A 20,207-nucleotide genomic window follows, 5' to 3' on the forward strand; every position below is an offset into this window, starting at 1 on the left:
TGGAGGTGGGAGAAGTCAGCCGAATAAGCTGAGGATTCAGAAACAAAGCAGACACCCACCAAGGACAACTCTGGCACTTCTAACTGTACCCCAGAGTTAAGCAAAACAGTGAGGGCTATAGCATAAAGCTCTAAGCTGCATGTCTGCCCCGATGCACCTCAAAGATCACTTCGGTTCACCGAAACCAAAAGCAGCTGGCTGCCAAACTCAAGAAAGTACACAGAACACAACACCCACACCCGTCGCCACTCACGTTATTAAACGCGACTTTGCCTTCTTGGGTGATTCTAAGATTTCATTAATATGATTACCGGCGGGAGAACAAAAGTCACTGCTTGCTAAAGTTGTAGTTGGTTTAAAGGGATCCATGGATTCGTCAAGGTGGTAGGAGCCCTTAGAGGAGAGAGGGGGGGTGTTCTGCAGAGCGGAGAGGCCCCCAAAGGGACTGAAGTTGGGGTTATCCCACTGGCTGGGAGCCAGCTTAGCAGATGCCTGGGAGGGAGGAGCGCTGTCTGCAGCTGGGTCTGCAGGCTGGTCCCCACCTTTGGCGCCTACTGGCTTACTGATGCTATCTTTCTGTACCTTGGGAGGCAGTTTGCTACCCAGTTTCCTGCCAAGTTTCTTCTGAAGGCCTTTCCTGGACTCTACATTTTCTACATCTTCTGTGAAATCAAACTCGAGTTTCAGAGGTGAGTTCCTGGACTCCTCCAGCAGCTCAACTCCAGAGTCGTTGGTGTCACTGCCAGGGGCGCTCGAGGTCTCCTTAGTGTCAGGAGGAGGTTTCTGGATCCTGGCGCCGCCTAGCAAAGGATTTGCTTTCCCATCCATCTCATCAGCACAGAACTGATAGGATGCCTGGGGGAGAGGTGAGCCCTCTAGGGCAACATCAGCCTCTAAAAATTCACCAATCGTCTTCTTCCTCAGAGAGACGGGTTTGGGCTTTCTTAGCTTGCTTCTGCTGGGAACAGGCTCTGGACAGGAGCTGGCAGCCTTCAGGTCAGCTTCTGGGGAGGCCTCCAGCGTCACCCCCATGGTGCCTTCTGTCATTGCCTTGTCGGGGATGGCTTCTGGTGTGCTGGAGGGCAAAGCCTCGCCTGAGACCACAGTTAGACAGCCATAAGCTACCTTTGTTCCTAGAGCTGCCGGGGCGTCCGTGGAATTCTTGGTTTCTATCGAAAATGGCCTCACGACTGAAATTTTGCTACTATCATGTTCAGGTTCTTCTTTGAAATCCTTGACTGGGTAAGAAGCAATAGCCTGCTGTGACACCTCATTTTCTGAGGGTCTAGAACAAGTCTCAGATGAGCATTTTTCAACCACTTCTGCTACCAGCTGTTCATCAACTTCTTGTGATTCTAAAAACAAAACACAAAAGCCATCTATTAAAGACTTATCTTTTTGGCGTTGGTAAATACTCTCTACTAGCTGAATCCACCCAGACAAGCAGCAAATTCCTCCCTCTTTAAGAGCTTCTATTAAGCATCTCTAAGGTTCAGCAAGGTTGGCAGAGCAGCCTGGAAAGGAACAGTTGGTATTACACTCTAAAGTCAATCTTCCTATCCAAAATGTATACATGTTTTATCCAAGCTATACACGTAATAATTAGATCAAATAGAGCCCCTGAGGAAAAGACGAAATAGATTGTGAGACTATTGCAAGGCATATTAATATGATGTTATCACTCCACAGGTTAAAGTAACCAGTCTGGAAAAAGCTTGAGACACTGCCAGCTCAGATAGAGGGTTCAGATCTGGAACCGACACAGTTCCCAGGGCCTGCCTGACAGCTTCAGGGTCCAAATGCTACACGGTACACAGATTTTAATCTCTGGATTTTAAAAACAAGTATTCTCTCTTCCCTAGACTATAGTTTAAATAATCGAACTGTTTCAAAATTAAATGAAAAACCCACCATGGCCTGCTCAAAGTAACTTCTCTATAGACTTAAAAAACTGAAAGAAACCAAATAAAAAACCTAATTTGAAAAAGCAGATACGGGGCACCTGGGTGGCTCAGTTGGTTAAGTGTCTGACTTCAGCTCAGGTCATGATCTCTCGGTTTGTGAGTCTGAGCCCCACATTGGGCTCTGTGCTGACAGCTCAGAACCTGCTTCTGATCCTCTGTCTCCCTCTCTCTGTACCTCCCAGCTCATGCTCTCAATCTCTCTCTCAAAAAACAAAACCAAAAACATTAGAAAGAAAGAAAGAAGAAAGCAGATATGGAAATGGCTTTAAAACAAACAGCCTTGGGGTGATGGCTGGTTCAACTGGTAGGGAATGCGACTCCTGATCTCAGGTCATCTCGGGTCATGAGTTCAAGCCCTACGTTGGGCATAGAGCTTACTTAAGAAAGAAAAATCGACTGGATTTAATAAAACTTAAAAAGAGAATCAACGTTACTTAAAAGCAACCACCACCACCACTACCAACAGTTCTTATTTTACTAAGACATAAATCATACAATAATAAAGTTTTTTTTTTAGAAGTTCTGTCTCAAACTGGGCCAGGTATTCTCTCAAAACACTTGTGAAAAATAAGGATCCTTTCTAATCTGGGTCTTATTAGAAGGAATGCTGCAATTAGGAAGATGAAAGTGAGGGTAGTTCCTTAAAGCACAAACTAAGATAGTACTTTCCTGACTAGTTACCTGAAATAACGATCGAATAGCAGCAACAAAAACCAAATAAATTGGTATTATCATGGTATCTTGTGATTTTAAAGGAAACTCAGAGGGGCACCTGGGTGGCTCAGCTGGTTAAGCTAGGCTCAGTTCATGATCTCATGGGTTCATGAGTTCAAGCCCCACAGCGGGCTCCCTGTTGACAGTGTGGAACTTCCTTGGGATTCTCTTTCTCCCTCTCTCTCTGACCCTTCCCTGCTTGAGCCCTCTCTTCTCTCTCTCAAAACAAACAAACAAACAAACAAACAAACAAACAATTAAAGAAACTCAGAGATGACCCTCTAATCCTACTTTCTAGCCCTACTTCTAATCCAGGAACAAAAAAGTGAGAACCACAGGAAGAGTTTTTTAAACCACCCACACATATTTTCACAAAACTCCTTTAGGACTACAATTAGGTAGGCAGTGGCTTACAAACTGTATTCTGCACAGATGCTTCAGGTATTCTATCAATGTCCAATGTAAGTTTTGTTTTCAAATACACATTTAACTATTATCAATACTGTAATCTTAAGAAAGCTCTCAACACATGGTATCTGGGATTTGCTTTAACATACATCAAAAGAATTTCTTTCTAAAAATAGTAAATGTGGCAAAATCTTGATAACTGTTGAATCTGGGGATGGGTATACAGGAGTTTTCACTGTGCTACCTTCTCTGTTGCACAACTGCGAAAAGTTTCAAAATAAAAATATTTTCAACTCAACTGCATTACACACAAAATTTTAACAAGAATGTTTTAAAGTGTACCAAAAATTTAACATGTCTGTGGATATATACATAGGAAAATCTGCACACACACACATCTGAACTGTTATGAATTCTGTGCTGATGGGGAAGGGTAGACAAGCGACAATGAAAACACATCACCAGAAACCCAGCGCTGCAAAGATTTACATGTATCCAGATGCTGTAGGCTCAGGGAGAAGCCAGGCCAGGTCTAAGCACCCCTGCTCATAACCTAGCATCCAGTCAGTTACAGAAAATGGAATCTCGATTATATCGAAATATAGACAGTTACCACTTTACGTTTTGGTGCTTACCATGAGCTTTTTAGATTCAACATGTATGGTACAATAAAAATATACATTTGTTCTTTGTCCTGGGTTCCCAACACAGGTCTAAAACTCTTGGGACTCTCAGGAGTGATAAGTGTCTTTTGTATGCTCCTGAGGTGACTGGTGGCCCCTCTAGCTTCAGGATGGGGGCTGGTCACCAGAAACATCAAGCAGTAGACAAGGTTGGAACTTTCAGCTCCACCCCCCCCTCACCTTAGGGGAGGAGGGAAGCAGGAAGTGAAGTCTAATCACCAATAGCCAGTGATGTAATCAACGATGCCAAAGTATGGGTAAAAACCCCTAAACTATGGGGTTTGGGGACCTTACAGGTTGATGACCTTCTCAAAGTGCTGGAAATATGTATACCCATAATAACAACAACAAAATCTTGAAACTATGTGTGGTGACAGATATTAATTAACTGGATTTACTGTGGTGATCATTTTGCAAAATATACAAATACTGACTCTTTACAGTATACACCTGAAGCTAATGTATCAGTTATACCTCAATTAAAAGAAATTTGAATTTTAACCAACTTTGTAAATGAGATATTATTAATAATTACATCATAGTTATGTGTCCAAATATTTTAGGGATGCATATTGACACAGATGACCCGATACCTGGAATTTGCTTTATTTAACAAAACAAAAGGAAAAGGAAGAAAAAGCGAATGTTGGAAGCAAGTCTTGAGAAAATCTTGATAATTATTTAATCTCAGCAGTGGGAATATGGAGGTTCTACTTTCCTGTGTAATGTTGGGAGCTGATCACAATAAAAATTTGTTATGTAATTTCTCCAATGTCTTCTCCTTGCCACTGACTTACTAACATTCACCGTCACCGTCAGTCTCCCTCGTGGGATCCCTGAGCCCCACACCCCACTCCTCTGTCCTTTCCTACAAACCTGAGAGAATGTGAGGGGAGGGCGAGGCTACAGACAGGAGAGTACAGTGTGACTCCCACCCACCCACTTCTTGGAACCTCTTCTCGCTATTTCGCAGACGCCTTCACCATCAACCTGACGCCTTCCAAAGGCCAAGGGGAGACCTTTCACTGACCTCTCTCCTAGCTTTTGGTTTCTGCCCTAATCTTCTCTGTTAAAAACTCCTTTTAGGTCCTTCCTTCTTGTCCCCATCTCCATCAACTGCTTTTCCCAAGCTAAGAACTGGAGAGAGGGAGAGCACCTCACAGCGTGAAGGACAGGGCAGGCAGCCTGAAACCGGACCAAGAGGAACAAAGGAGCAGGATCTCAGCATTCACACAGAAGTTCTAACGCTGCCCAGCCCAGCCCCATAGCTCTAAGGATTAAGGAGTTTTATCGGCTGCATTCTGAAGTGAGACACCCACCGGTGGAATGGGGAAGGAAAACCATCGCCCCTCACTGACTTCAGCCTGAGCAGACAGCTGAAGGAGCCCCGCCTGGAAGACACCACCCCAGTGCAGGCAAATTAACATGCCCAGTCTGCACCTAGTCCCTGAGGACCCCACCTTGGTCCAGTATCTTCAGTCACCACTAGAAAGTACTGCGGGGTGGGACAGAGTGGGTGGGAGAGGACTGCTCACCAGTTTTGGGAGTTGTGAGAATGTAAAACAAGAAAACAAACCAGGAAACTCAAAAAGGTAGGTTTGGGTAAGATCTGATTTACATTTGCACTCTGAATCAGCCAAGTCTCCCAGGGCCCGCTGAGCCTGCATACCCAGTGCTGCCCTAAAAGAGAATGTACACCTCAGCTACCACAGAGCAAAAAGTTCGCCACCCTTCCCGGCAGGCTCCGCTTCTCAATCTTCTCCCAGTTAAGGGTTCTAGCCACAGCAGTCAGGGCTGGCTTTTCATCTGCAAACACTGTTATGTAACTGCCCTACCTCTATTCATCCTTCTATTTTTACAAAATTCCTGTATTCCTTAAAAATCTTCCTCCAGGGTGTGCTGAGATGCTCTCTTCCTGAAAGGAGTTTGATGAGTTTGGATGATTCTGACAAGCACCGCACACCCTGGCAGCTTCGTGAACACAGACACTGAAGAGATTAGATCAGTAGATGAGTTCAAAGCAAACACAGAGGAAATCCAAAAATAGAGCGACATTTCCACTTCTGCCACATTTGTTGCTGTTAACAAAACTCTTCCTTTCAATTATCAGCCTCTCTTAAATCTAGACAGAAGGTTGTGTGAATCGCCCAGGGGTGCTTTAAAACATAGATGCTTTTTATGCTTACTCAGGACATACGCTATTCTCATGTAAAAAGGTTTTCCCCCCATTTTATCCTATTTTCAAAAGAAAAGGCACAGAATATCAACATTCTGAAGACTGGGGTAGCAGCCTAACATTGTGTATGTGTAATATACCTTCAACATACTGGAGTTGAACATAACTGGAGTATGTTGAAGGTATATTAAGTTGGAAGACAGGCTTACAAAACAGTTTAAAAGCCTCAGACGGTGACATGCTATTAACAACAGTATTTTTGAGGATGAGAAACATACTCCGCTAACATACACGGAGAACCTATTGGCTAGCTGCTTTCGTATGTACAATCTCATTTAAGAGAAGACAAGACAGAACCACTTGGAAAACAACATGTATTAACACTTCAGATTTGGCATTACTCTCAAACATGCTTGTCTGTTCCCCCTCAGATTCTAATTTTTTGGTAAAACACTGTCTAGAAGCTCCTTTTAGATCTGTCCATCGGCCCCTGTCCTTTAGCTACAGAAGGTCCCTTTTATGAATTCCTGAATACCTGACATATAAAGTGAGAAAGCTGCCAAAATTTGAACAGGCCTCCTGTATCATACAGACATACACCTGGCCTCTTCCTAACCTCAAATCCAGTCTTTCGCATCCAAGTTGAAGACACAGGTCTGACTCTAAGGCCTTAAAACAGAATCTGAGAACCAATACATGAAAATGAGTGACTTTTATAGTAAGTAATTTAAGAAGTGTTCACAGATAAATTTTGAGAGGGTCCACAAAGCCCCCGAAACTCAAAGAAAATGTTTCCCCAACAGAGAAAATCCAACAGCCTTCTTTATTGGCTGGCATTTAGGAATCACTGTTCTTGAAGACTGTATTTCTGGACCACTTTTTAGGGTCCTCAAAAGGGCTCCTCTCACTACTTTATAGTTATAACCTCAATCCCCCTTTGATCACTACACTCACTGAAGTTTAAAAACTCTTCAGCTACGGCGGAAAAAAATCTTAACATCTAAGAATAAAGCTTGTCACCTTTGAGAATGCTCAAAAAAAATGTGTTGCAAGTGCAGTTTTAAGCACTTTTTAAAGTGTGGACTAAAGCTCTGAGAGGGAGCATTCATTAAAACATAAATTTAAGCAGGTTTCATTCAAACACAGTTCAGCCCCCTTACGTCATTCCTGTTGACATCAAGACTGGACTGAAGGGACGCTAAATACCCAGTGGGAGTGGGTGGGGGAACCGATCTCGCCAGCACCCGGGTGTGGCAGGACGGGACATTAGGCAGACCACCCTGGGGAGAGAATCAAACCCCAGGAACAAACTGGAGTAAATATTTTCCTTCTCTGGACAGTGGTTTCAGATTTTGTCGTGCAGAGCGCAGCAGAAGGTCAAGGGACAACCAAACTTTGGCGTAAGTCTGCAGATCTTTCTTCACAGGCTCCTTACATGGAGCTTTTCTCTAATAACTGCTGGATATTTAAAGAACATTGATTTGAAGGGGGATGCAAACTGCTGGCCTGAGTGGTGACCTTGGCCTTAGGCTGGCCCCATTCTGGGCCAGACAAGCAGCCACCCACAAGGCCTGGGGTAAAGTCAGAGAACAATGAGAGGGAAGAAAAGAGAGGAAGTAGCACTGACTACAGTGTCAGGCACGGTGACTGAGCATTTTACAAACAAAAACTCATACAATCAAAAGGAGGATTAAAGAGAACACACAGACAGAAACTCCATTTTAAGGAACCTATGAATTGGAGGCAGCAAGCAATTTTAGTGAGCAATCAGATGGTAAGTCCTCCTCCCCACCTCCCATTAAAACAAAACAAAACAAAACACAACAAAACATCCCTGGTGCTTTCCACCGAACAAATGAAATAAAGAATAAATTCTGTATGATAAACGGTACAAACAAACAAGAATTTTGTTGTTTTTTTTTTAATGGCCAGGGCTGCCTGGGTGGCTCAGTCGATTAAGCATCAACTCTTGATTGTGTCTCAGGTCATGATCTCACCCTTTGTGGGTTCAAGCCTGGTTGGGAGTCTCTCTCCCTCTCTCTCTCTGCCCCTCCCTCATTCACACGTGTATGCACTCACTCTCTCTCAAAATAAATAAACTTAAAAAAAAAAAAAGAATAGATTCTTTCACTCATCAATGCCACTGCTAGGAATTTATTTTAATTATGCTCACAAAGAGGACCATACACATATGTACGAGAATGAGGATGTTCACTGAAGTGCTGGTTCCTACACACTGATCTGTGGCAATTATAAGGTATCACAGGGCACTGAAAGATCACTGCATGCGCAACATCACAATGGAATACTATAGGGAGGTTAAACCATAACGTAGATCTGTATGTGCTAACAGGGTAGGATCTCCTAAGACATGTTACATGGAAAAAGCAAAGTTGTTCAATTGAAACATATAAAGACATAAAACATATTCTGAGGTCCAGAATCCTTCTTATTAAGTACAAAAATCTCTTCTTACCTAAACTTACTTTCCTTTTACCGATTTCTCTTTTTCTCCATTTCACTGCAAGATTCCTATTTCCATCCCCAACCCAGCTCGCCCTCTCCTCCTCCCAAGACAGAGGGGTGGGATTCATTGTCAAAGGGGATTTTTTAAGTGTCTCCTGAAAATTTTTTCCTCATTATAATATTATTGTTAAGTGCTTGACACTCTAGATACTTATTCAGTCCTCACAACAACCCTGTGAGGTATTTTTTAACTCCATCTCACAGATGAAGAAACCATGGCTCAGAATGGTTAACACACACACACACACACACACACACACACACACGGGGAAGAGGAGGGGGAGAGACAGGAAGACAGTTGGGAGTCTACGTTGGGGCACAGGCAGGCCATGGCTCAACCATGTTAGACCGTCCCCGAATTAACTCCAGAGTTATCTTCATTCATCTAATTTCTCTTCATTCATGGGAAAGTCCAAGTGTGAACACAAGCCAAGGAAGAAGGGGTCTGGAGTACGGGTTCAATGCTATGGTATGACACAAATATACTGATCTATGCTGTCATATCCACTGAGGGGGGTGGGGGGGGGGAGCATCTGAAAGACAGGAAGCAGAGGGACAGTCTCTAGGAACAAAGCTCCAGTGCCATACTTCTGAATGCTCAGAAGTAAGATGATGAACCCATGTGACCATGCTGGGCTACATATCTCAAACAGATGGAGTTATTCCTATCTACTTTATTCTATCCTCACTGGGAGAGATAATCCTACAGTTGTACAATCCTCATATTGTAATATATCTCATAATCAGGCAACTTCAATCTATGCAACTATAGAATAGGACCCCTAGTTACCAAGACACTGGCCTGCACCTCTGAACTCAAGCCCAAAATGTGGGTCTTTGTTATTCAGGGCCACATAAAAGATATGCAGACACAATAACACAAACTTGGAAGGCCCAGCAACCACAGTGAAGTTTTATTTAATTTTAATTTTATTTTATTTTCGAGAGAGAGAGAGCATGCACGTGCAAGGGGAGGAGAGGGGGAGAGAGAGAGAGAGATAGAGAAAGAGAGAGATCTCAAGCATGGAGCCCGACATGAGGCTCAATTCTATGATCTTGGGATCATGACCAGAGCTGAAATCCAGTTGGAAGCTCAACCGAGTCACCCAGGCGCCCTGACAGTGAAGTTTTATAAATGTATAACAGCAACTGACTACAAACCACAGTACTAAGATATTCTACATAAGGATCCAAATCAGATGTTCAATAGTCAACACTTCCTAATTAATTTAACCATCAGCTTCATCAGGACTTGAAGTCCTAAAATCAAATCACAAAATAATTTCTAAAATAATCATCTAACCAACCAGGCACAGGCTCTTATAACCTGCAGCATATACTGTACTAGGCATGAAGAGACCACAAAATAAGTGCATGGGGCTTATAATGCAGTTAAGGAAACAAGAGCCACACTCAAAATCCCTTCAGAGAACAACCAAATACAACAGTGAGGGGGAAAAAACTACCACCTTCTTATATGAGTGCCACCTCACATGTCTTTATAGAAACATGTTTACAGAAAACACCAGCACTTGCTGGACTTCTGATCTTAAGGAGTCAGTTTTTATGTCACCAACTTCTCTTCCCTTTCTAAAGGAGAGATTCCTTCTTTGAATTTGCCTTCATATTCAGCAAATGAAGAGAACTTTCTAGAGCATTATATGAAATAATTCTTTTTTTAATGTTTATTTATTTTGAGAGAAAGAGAGCACAAGCTAGGGAGGAGCAGAGACAGAGAAGGGGTGAGAGAATGCCAAGCAAGCTGAATTGTCAGCACAGAGCCCAACGTGAGGCCCGATCTCATGAGCCATGAGTTCATGACCTGAGCTGAAATCAAGAGTTGGGCACTTAACTAACTGAGCCACCCAGGTGCACCAGCTAAGCTGTATTTTAAGAGAACCTTTATTACTGACTTTGACGCAAGCTGGGCAGAAGTGGGATGAATGAATATCTAAGGTATGGATTACAGGAAAGCTTAGGGAATCAGTGACTGGATAAGCTCGGCATTTGTTCAGAGAGGAAAGGAAACAGGTTTTCTCAGTGCTAGCTGAGAGCAGAATGAATCAGAGCCCACAACTGATTTCCTTAATGGGGCACTGATGTCCTCTGACCCTGACATAGGATCCCCAGCATAGGATCTAGAAGTTCTGCTACTCTTCAGGAAATAGGCAGAAATAGGCCCCCAAATGACTTTAATTCCCCTTTGAACCCAATCTTAGTTCATATTCTTTTGGGAACAAGAGCAACAACCTCTCCCCTGAAATGTAATTAACAAAGGAGGAACACAGTAGAAATGGTAAACTGCATAAATTGCAGACAGTGGTAAAATATGGTTATGTTTTCCTACAACTAAGAATTCAGAACAAGTAAAACATTTCACTTATTTGATCCTCAAAGCATTACCTAACTTGATCCTCAAATCAACCCTGTGAAAAAGGCAGAGCAGGGCTTATTAATTCCATTTAAAAATGAGATATTGCATGTTAAGAAATTAGATAACTTAGATAAAGTAGAAAAATTCCTAGAAAGACACAAACTACTTAATCTGACTCAAGAGGAAATAGAAAATCTGAATAGATCTAAAACAAGGAGAGAAACTGAATTGGTAAATTAAAAACTCCTCCCGCCCCCCAAAAACATGGACCAGCCTGGTGAATTCTGCCAAATATTTAAAGAACTAATATCAATTGTTGACAAACTCTTACAAAAAATATAAGAGGAAAATAGTTCCCAACTCATTCTATCAGGCCAATATTACTCTGATAACAAATCCAAAGTTATCACAAGAAAGAAAAAAACTACAGACCAATATCTCCTATTGAAAATAGAAGCAGAGGCCCCTGGGTGGTTCAGTCAGTTGAACGTTCAACTTCAGCTCAGGTCATGATCTCACAGCTCATGGGTTCAAGCCCCACGTCGGGCTCTATGCTGATAGCTTGGAGCCTGGAGCCTGCTTCAGATTCTGTGTCTCCCTCTCTCTCTGCCCCTAACCCACTTGCATTCTGTCTCTGTCTCTTTCAAAAATAAATAAACATTAAAAAAAAATTAAAAAAAGAAAACAGAAGTAAAAATCCTCAACCAAATACTATCAAACCGAATCCACCAACACATAAAAAGCCAATTTATGCATCATGAACAGTGGGATTTATGCGAGGAATGCAAGGTTGGTTTAACACCTGAAAATCAATTAGTGTATGTCAACAGAATGGAATACAAAACCCACATAATTATTACTGTATATGCAGAAAAAGAATTTGACAAAATCCAACATCCTTTCACGACAAAAAACATCTAACAAACTAGGCACAGAAGGGAACCTCCTCAACTTGATGAAGGACAGCTATGAAAACCTTAATGCTAATGTCATACTTAATGCTAAAAGATTGATGCTTTTACCCTAAAATCAAGAACAACAATATCAGCTTTTGCTACATCTATTCAGAATTGTACTAGAAGTCTTAGCCAGGTCAATTAGGCTAGGAAAAATAAAATAAAAGATACCTAAATTGGAAAGGAAAAAGTAAAAACTATCTCTATTTACAGATGAAACGATCCTGTATATAGAAAGTCCTAGAATATAAAATCAATGTGCAAAAAATTGTATTTCTATACACATGCAATGAAAAATCCAAAAAAGAAATTAAAAAAAAATAATTTCATTTACCATTATATCAAAAAGAGTAAGATACTTGAAAATAAACTTCACAAAAGAAAGGCAAGATACTCTAAAACTGTTTAAAAAATTAAAAATCTAAATAAATGGAAAGACATCCTATATTCATGGATTGGAAGATTTAATATTGTTAACATGACCACACTCCCCAATTTATCTACAGATTGAACACAACATGTATCAAAATCCCAGCAGGCTTCTTTGCAAAAACTAATAAGCTGATCCTAAAATTCATAAGGACATGCAAAGAACCCAGAATAGCTAAACCAATCAAAAGAACAAAGTTGGAGGACTCCTATGTCCTGATTTCAAAACTCACTACAAAGTTACCATAATCAAGGCAGTGTAGGACCAACATAAGGAAAGGCATATGTATCAATAAAACAAAATTAAAAGTTTAGGGACACCTGGGTGGCTCAGTCGGCTAAATGTCCAGCTTCGGCTCAGGTCATGATCTCATGGTTTGTGAGTTCAACCCCTCATCAGGCTCTGTGCTGACAGTGTGGATGGAGCCTGCTTGGGATTCTCGCTCCCTCTGTGCCTCCCCATTCACGCTTTCTGTCTCTCTCAAAATAAATAAACTTAAAAAAAAAAAATTAAAAGTTCAGAAATGAACCCTTACATCTATGATTAATTGATTTTGACAAGGGTACAAAATTAATTCAATAGAGAAAAGGGCAATCTTTCAACAAATGGTGCTGAGACAACTGCACAGCTACATGCAAAAGACAGAAGTTGCACCACTTCCTCACAAACTATACAAAAATTAACTCAAAATGAATCACAGACCTAAATGTAAGAGCTCAAACTATAAAACTCTTAGAAGAAAACCTAGGAGTAAATCTTTGGAACTGTGGGTTGGGCAAAGCCTTCTTAGATACGACATAAGGGACAAAAGAAAAAGTAGAAAACTGAAGTTCATCAAAATTAAAAACTTTTACACATCAAATGATACCATCAAAAAAGTAAAAAGATAACTAACTGCCAGAATGGGAAGAACTATTTACAATCACATCTATAGTAAGGGACTCGTATGTAGAATACATACTCTTATAACTCAATATGAAAAGATAAATAACCCAGTTAAAAAGTAGACAAAGAATCTGAATAAACATTTTGCTAACGAAGATATACCAACGGCCAACAAGTACATGAAAAGATGCTCGATATCATTAGATCTAAGGGAAACGCAAATCAGAACCAGGAGATGCCACTTCACACCTACTAAGATGGCTACAAAGAGATGGATAGCAAGTGCTGGCAAGGAGGTGGAGAAACTGAAACCCTCACATGCTTGGTAAGAATGTAAAATGGTGTAGCCTCTTCGGAAAACACTTTGACAGTTCCTCAAAACGTCAGAGATAGAGTTACCTCATGACCCGGCAATTCTACTACTAGGCATCTACATAAAAACCTATGCACAGGAAGTGTTCATAGCAGCATTAACCATAATAATCCCAAAGTGGAAATAACCCATACGTCTATCAACTGAACAAAATACAGCATATCCATGTAGTGTAGTGCTAATCAACAATAAAACAGGACTGAAGTACGGATACATGCTACAACATGGATGTAAACAGAGGTAATCACAAAAGACTATAGACTGTATAGCTCCATTTATATAAAATGTTTACAATAAGCAAATCTACTGAGACACAATTTAGATTCTCAGTTGCCCAGGGGTGGAATGGGAAAGGAATAGGAGGTGACTCCTAATGGGTACGGATTCTTTTGGGGGTGATAAAATGTTCTAAAAATTGGATACAGGCAATAGTTGCACAACTCTGTTAATATACTAAAAATCACTGTATCGCAGGCCCTTAAAATAGGTGAACTGTATGGCATGTGAATTATATCTAATAAAACTTTTTAAAAATATTTTTAAATGTTTATTTATTTTCGGGGTGGGGGGCAGCAGAGAAAGAGGGAGAGAGAGAATTCCAAGCAGGCTCCCTGCTGTCAGCGCAGAGCCTGATGTGGGGTTTGAACTCACAAACTGCGAGACCATGACCTGAGCAGAAAGCAAAGCACTTAACCGACCGAGCTACTGAGGTGCCCCTCAATAAAACTGTTAACAAAGAAAAAAAGGACACAGCTTAAAGGCTGAGCAGGAGGAGTTTCCTGCAATTCTTAATAAAATGTTCTAGTACACCACAGAGTTACATTTCAGAAAATGCTGTAAATAGCTCTTATGTGTATCACCTGTAGGGACACTGCAGCGAGGTGGTAGGTCTCACTAGCACATCAATTTGGGATTTTAAATTTCTCTTGAGGAAGCCTACAGTGTGCTAGATAAATTCTATTTACAGAAAAAGGTGAAAAGATGACATCACTCCTCTCTCCTACAGCAGATATAGCCAAGCATAGGAACCATCCTAGAGACAGAACAATTGTTAAGCTCAAAATGCTTTTCGCTTTTTTTTTTTTGGGGGGGGGGGCGGGGAGGAAGGAGCTGTTTCTTTTCAATTCTGATTTTTAACATTTGACTTCTCCCAAGACCTCCCTCATACATTCCCTTGTAAGAACACTGGTAATAGAAGCCGGCAGGCTTCCTCCAGACTGAGTTCTGTGGGGGCCTTACACCTGGTCCCTTTTGTATCACCAAAACTGGAGCGAGCACCCAAACCAGAGGTGATCCTCAACCAGTGCCCACTGCTGGGCGAACGTCTGACACATAAAGGACTTCTTTTTCAAGAGATTATCATTTATAGACAGAAAAAGTACACTAAAGTAGTGGGGAAGCTATTCAGCTCTACACCAACAGCTGTAAAGGATTAACATTTGTTCTTCATTCGACCCGTTCCCTTTGAAGAGCTGTCCTCTCTTAAATGTACGGCTTGGTCTTGTCTCCCACCCCCTGCTCTACTGTGCTGGAATCAAGGGCTTCAGGAGGGAAGTGTGATTCCGGCACTTGTGCCACCCCTTCCTGCTAAAGTGGTCTGACCCGAGGAGACTGTTAATAAGGTACAGATTAGCATTTAGGCAAGTGTCCAAAATTCGAGGGTTTTGTTTTGTTTTTTTCAGTTTCATGTCTCTGAATTCCCAGTCCCTCTGATTACCCCAAAGTTGAAATATACTTTATATATGTACATTCTAGGCCATTTAGTCAAGGACACAGGCCTTAAAATGCAGTAGAAGTGGACACGATGTGGTACCCAGGGGCAGGATAACAGCACACACAGGTCTCTTCCAGGAATGCTGGGTAGAACCTCAGGGTATAGGCTGCAGAGCTCACCCTCACGACCAGTGGGGCCCCAAGGTCATCCAGAGCATGAGAGTAAGGAGAGGATTCCAAGTGGGTGAGTCAAGGCAGGAAAATGCAGAACATCCTCTTAGGTAGCCAGAATTTTAAGATATCACTACTTAAAGCAGAAAAACATCAACATCCAACACCACCCCTCACGTACCCACCCCTGACCAAACCTAGGCAACAACAAACAAACTGGCCAGACCTCCGCCTCTGGGCCCTACACAAGAAAAACAAAACAAAACAAAACAAAAACAAAAACAAAAAAACACCAAATAAAACACTATTCAGGAGCTGGTAGGGGCGGGGGCAAGTTTAATTGCTTTTTGTAAGAGACAGGACGCCAGATGCCGTGTTCTCCAGAGATAAGCTTCTAACTCCTGACAGAGGCTCATCCTAAAATATAAGACTCCACAGGTAAAGAGTAATCTGGAAAGCCACTGGACAGGCTTTAAAAGCTTGAACTAAGGGTGAAGAAAATATTTCAAATCTCCAAACCAGCATGTTATGCTATTTTATTTAAAAAGGAGACCCAAACCCTATCCTCTGAAGGCCAACATCACAATACAGTTAGATGGAGGGGCCCACTAATCAAGACTGTCTGCCCACCAGGCAGCCAAACCTTGTCCACAGAAACCCATCCAACAACAAGTCTTCTCACTGATGAGATGTCCTGGAGTTTCGGAACCATCTGGATTTGTTTGAGGATACATTTCAAATACATTAGAAATCCTCCACCATAGACAGAAACTGTAGAAGGCTCTCCCTGTAGGACTTTTCCTCCATCCCCAACAACTGCAGCAGGAGGAGCAGAGAGAAAGGGCACGTGCTAACAGATGGGACTCCTCTGCAGAGATGTGAAATTGTGTAACTTCACTCCGTTGCTGCCAAACAACCATAATGTGCATCTCTTCAGAAATAATTACTGGAGAATTCGAAATACCAACTGCCTCTCTCACAAAGTAGCAACCGCCCACACAGGAGCTGGGGGCTGATGCAGGATAAAGGAAAAGACAGAGGAGCCTCCAGCCAAAGCAACAGCAACCGATTCACCAGGCACATGAGACACTTCCACAATAGGAGAGGGACCCTGGTTGAAGACTTTATTTCTCCTGTCGCTTCTGCTCCTGTACTCTAAGAAAAGGAGCCAAAGGAAGGGGTGGATAAAGCAGTGAAGAGGCCCCAGAGGAAGAAAGTAATAAAAAAAAGGCTGAAGTCTTTGAAATTATACCCTTTGGTATAAGTTTTTTTTAAAAAGTAGAAAATGGTCTTGTGCTAGTCAGCCTCCAAGATGGCACCCAATGAGGGAGCCATTTATCAGGTGAGATGAATCCCACCTCCCAGCATTCATGTCCCTGGACTGACCCGTTTAACCGAAAAGATATTATGGAAATAACAACGTGACTTCTGAAGCTAAGTCACAAAACACATTACAATTCCCATCTTGTTCTTGGATCACTCACTCTGGTCACTCAGCTGCCATGCTGGAAGAACACTCAAGCCACCCAATAGAGAGAGAGGTCCATCCACATAGTAAAGAACTGAGGCCTCCCACAAACAGCCAGCACTTGCCAGGCACTAGTGAATTACTTGAGGAGAAGGTCCTCCAGCCCCAGTCAAGCTTTCAGGTGACTACAGTCCCAACCAACACTGTGACTGCATTCTCACAAGTAACCCTAAACCAGATCACCCCGCTAAAATGCTTCCAAATTCTAGGCCTATGAAAGCTATGTGAAATAATGTTTATTGTTCTAAGCTGCTAATAACTTTTGGAGAAATTTGTTACGCAGCAATAGATAACTAATACAGGCCTCTTAGAAACTCTTCTTTCTAACCCAAAATAGGTACAGAGTCCCAGGAGGCTGCATACATCTCCAGGTACCTACCTCTCCTCCCCCGCACGACTCACATGTGGAGAGAGAAAGCAAAAGTTACTACTCAATATGTCCCTTCCCTCTTTATTTCTCACTGATAAGCTGAAGCTAAGCATTAAGGAAGCAAAATGTTTTCAATAAAGTGGAATACCCAGTAATGCTTTTTTTCTTTCCTGCTTCTGGCTCTATATCTAAATTGTGCTGCAAACTTCTAATATTCAAAATTCCTGAACTACACTTTATACTTCATATATGTGCAAAGTTAATAAATATGGAATATATATCCCCTACTGAACTTTTTCTTAAAATCACTGTCACTTAACAGGATACCTTAAAGGATGCTTTCCCCCATCACACACTCTATCCTGGAAACATTTTAAGAACCTTCAGTTCCTCTGAAAAGTTTTCAATCAGTGAAGAGAATCACAGAAAATCACAGATTCCCTGGGGGAGAGAAGCTGTATAATATGTTCCAAGAAGCTCTGGATGTGCAATCTTAAAAGCTAAATTTAAGACCCCACTCTACCACTAGCAGTAAAGACTCTGGCCCCAATCTGTGGAATGGAGATTATATGTGTCCCATCTCACAGCATCACTGTTCTAAAATCAAGTAAGATGCTGAAAAGAAGGGGGGAAAAAAAGCCTACTTGCTCCCATCAAATTCAATAAACTCAGCTGAGGGGCACCAGAGTGGTTCAGTCGGGTAAGTGTCTGAATCTTGGTTTCAGATCAGGTCACGATTTCACGGTTCATGGGTTCAAGTTCCACGTTGGGCTCTGTGCTGGCAAAGCATAGCCTGCTTGGGATTCTCCCTCTCTCTGCCCCTCCCCCACTCTAACTCACTGTCTCTAATAAATAAATAAAATAAATAAATAAACAAACAAACAGACAAACTCAGCTGAAACAGAAAGACAATGGTCTGCTAGGTGGCAGTCTTCTAGTGGGAAAGCTGGAGATGAGTAATTTGTTGTTATATTTCCAGCAAGGACATGGGAAAGAGGGCACCTGGACTGGCTAGGAATATATCTGTATCTGTCAAACAGAACTGTCAAATTACACTTTTTCATTTGTGAAATAATGAAATATCCATTCAGCCATTATCAATCTAACTCCTGGAGATACAATCATGTTTGTGGAGACTCATGAAATCAGGTTCATGTACAAGCAAAGGAGAGAGTGAGATCTTGAACTTAGAAACAGCAATCCCTTTCTAGGCCCAATGCTAACAGTTTTCAGGCAATTCAGCAACCCTCATTTATCACAGCCCCACCAAGCTGTTTTGTTTTGGATAGATAAACAAGTAGCTTTTACATCACTAACCTGAGTTAGGAGATAGTGACAAAATGGCTTATGCTGCCAGGACTTCCTATGAACATTGCTACTGCTCACTTGAAAAAGACACTATGAGTACTCTTTAACATAAATGTTTAAACGGCTTTAGACCACATACATTTTTTTAAGTGGAGCATTAAATGGCAGCAACATAATTTTTGAAGGGTTGCCCCTCCCACACACACATGCACCACCAGAAACTATCACAGTAAGCTATATCACTTGATTTGCTGCTCAGGTAAGCCCCAAACTGGCAAGTACGAGTCTAAAGTGAGTTTAACCATTATAACATTTATTGCTTTACAGTTATTAAAATGTTTACTTCCTTTTTTTAATGTTTATTTATTTTGAGAGAGAGAGAAAGAATGAGCAGGGGAGGGGCAGACAGAGAGAGAGGGAGAGACAGAATCCCAATCAGGCTTTGTACCATCAGCGCAGAGCCCAATGTGGAGCTCGAACTCATCAACTGCGAGATCATGACTTGAGCCAAAATCAAGATCGGATGTTTAACCGACTGAGCCACCCAGATGCCCCTAAAATGTTTACTTTCAGCAGGGAGGCTTTACCCCTGCTCCTAAGTTTTTTATTCAAATATTGTGGTTCTGCACTTCCTGAGAAGTCTGCTGGAAAAACTATACTTTTTCCCTGAGAAGACTTTCTTTTTTGGGTGGAACACCACATAGAAGCTCTCTGTGTGGCTCATTTACACTGCTATAAATTAACCAACAAAGAAACATGGCTCTGATCCCATTTACTAACTAGTAGGAATCTCCCAAGTTGAGAGCTAAAAATGTTATCTGGGGGGAAAAAAAAAAAAAAAAAACACCACAGAATTGTATCATGCTGCTGAGGTTTCCAAGCCTTAAAGATCTTATAATAATAGAATATACAAATTTAAACTATGAAAGAACTAATTACATCAAAAATTAAAAAATAAAAGTAAAAGTACTGGTTTGGGATATTGTCAAAGGAGCCACATGGGTTAAGCTTTTGGGCTAGGTAACATTAAGGGTCCTTATTAGTCCCATCATTTCTAGGAAATTCTAATAAAGCAATCCTTGTGGTAGGGGCAGGGAGAGGATGTTAAACTAAATCCTTAGGAGAACCATACTCATGAATTTTACTGGAACACTTCAATAAATACCTAATGAAAAATGTCTGTATAGTATTTTTTTTTAATTTATTTATTTTGAGAGACAGTGTGCACACATGAGCAGGGGAAGGGCAGAGCAAGAATCCCAAGCAGGCTCTGCACAGCTAACACACAGCACAATATGGGGCTCAAACTCACGAACTGTTGAGATCATGACCTGAGCCCAAGTCAAGAGCTAGACACTTAACCCACTGAGCCACCCGGGTGCCCCTGCATATTTTCTTGTACATGTAACCCAAAGCCTTAGAATTGAAAACCTAAGTCTTACATTTTAACAAGATCTGCATTCTAGGTCTTATATATGCACAGTCTAAAACAATCCAATAAATATACCATTTTAACCATATAGCATATACCAACAATATACCATATCAACTGTCAAATAAATTCTAAAACACCCAATTAAAACTATTAAATTAAATTAAAACTATTAAAAAACAATGGGCAAAAGTCA

General features: G+C 41.4%; 1 protein-coding gene across 11 annotated transcripts in view; it reads right to left on the minus strand.

Annotated features, from left to right (window-relative positions):
- TACC1 (transforming acidic coiled-coil containing protein 1) overlaps positions 1-20,207 on the minus strand; it is a 90,421-nt gene that overhangs the window by 31,165 nt on the left and 39,049 nt on the right. For 8 of the 11 annotated variants that reach the window (XM_030312595.1, XM_030312594.1, XM_030312596.1 and 5 more), the window contains one exon: positions 254-1,355. The exons of the other annotated variants lie outside the window; for them this stretch is intronic. In XM_030312595.1, coding sequence (XP_030168455.1) covers positions 254-1,355 — 1,102 coding nt within the window. The remainder of the gene's footprint in view (positions 1-253; positions 1,356-20,207) is intronic. 11 annotated transcript variants of the gene reach the window in all.

This window comes from Lynx canadensis, chromosome B1 (assembly GCF_007474595.2).
Source record: "Lynx canadensis isolate LIC74 chromosome B1, mLynCan4.pri.v2, whole genome shotgun sequence".
Taxonomy (NCBI): domain Eukaryota; kingdom Metazoa; phylum Chordata; class Mammalia; order Carnivora; family Felidae; genus Lynx; species Lynx canadensis.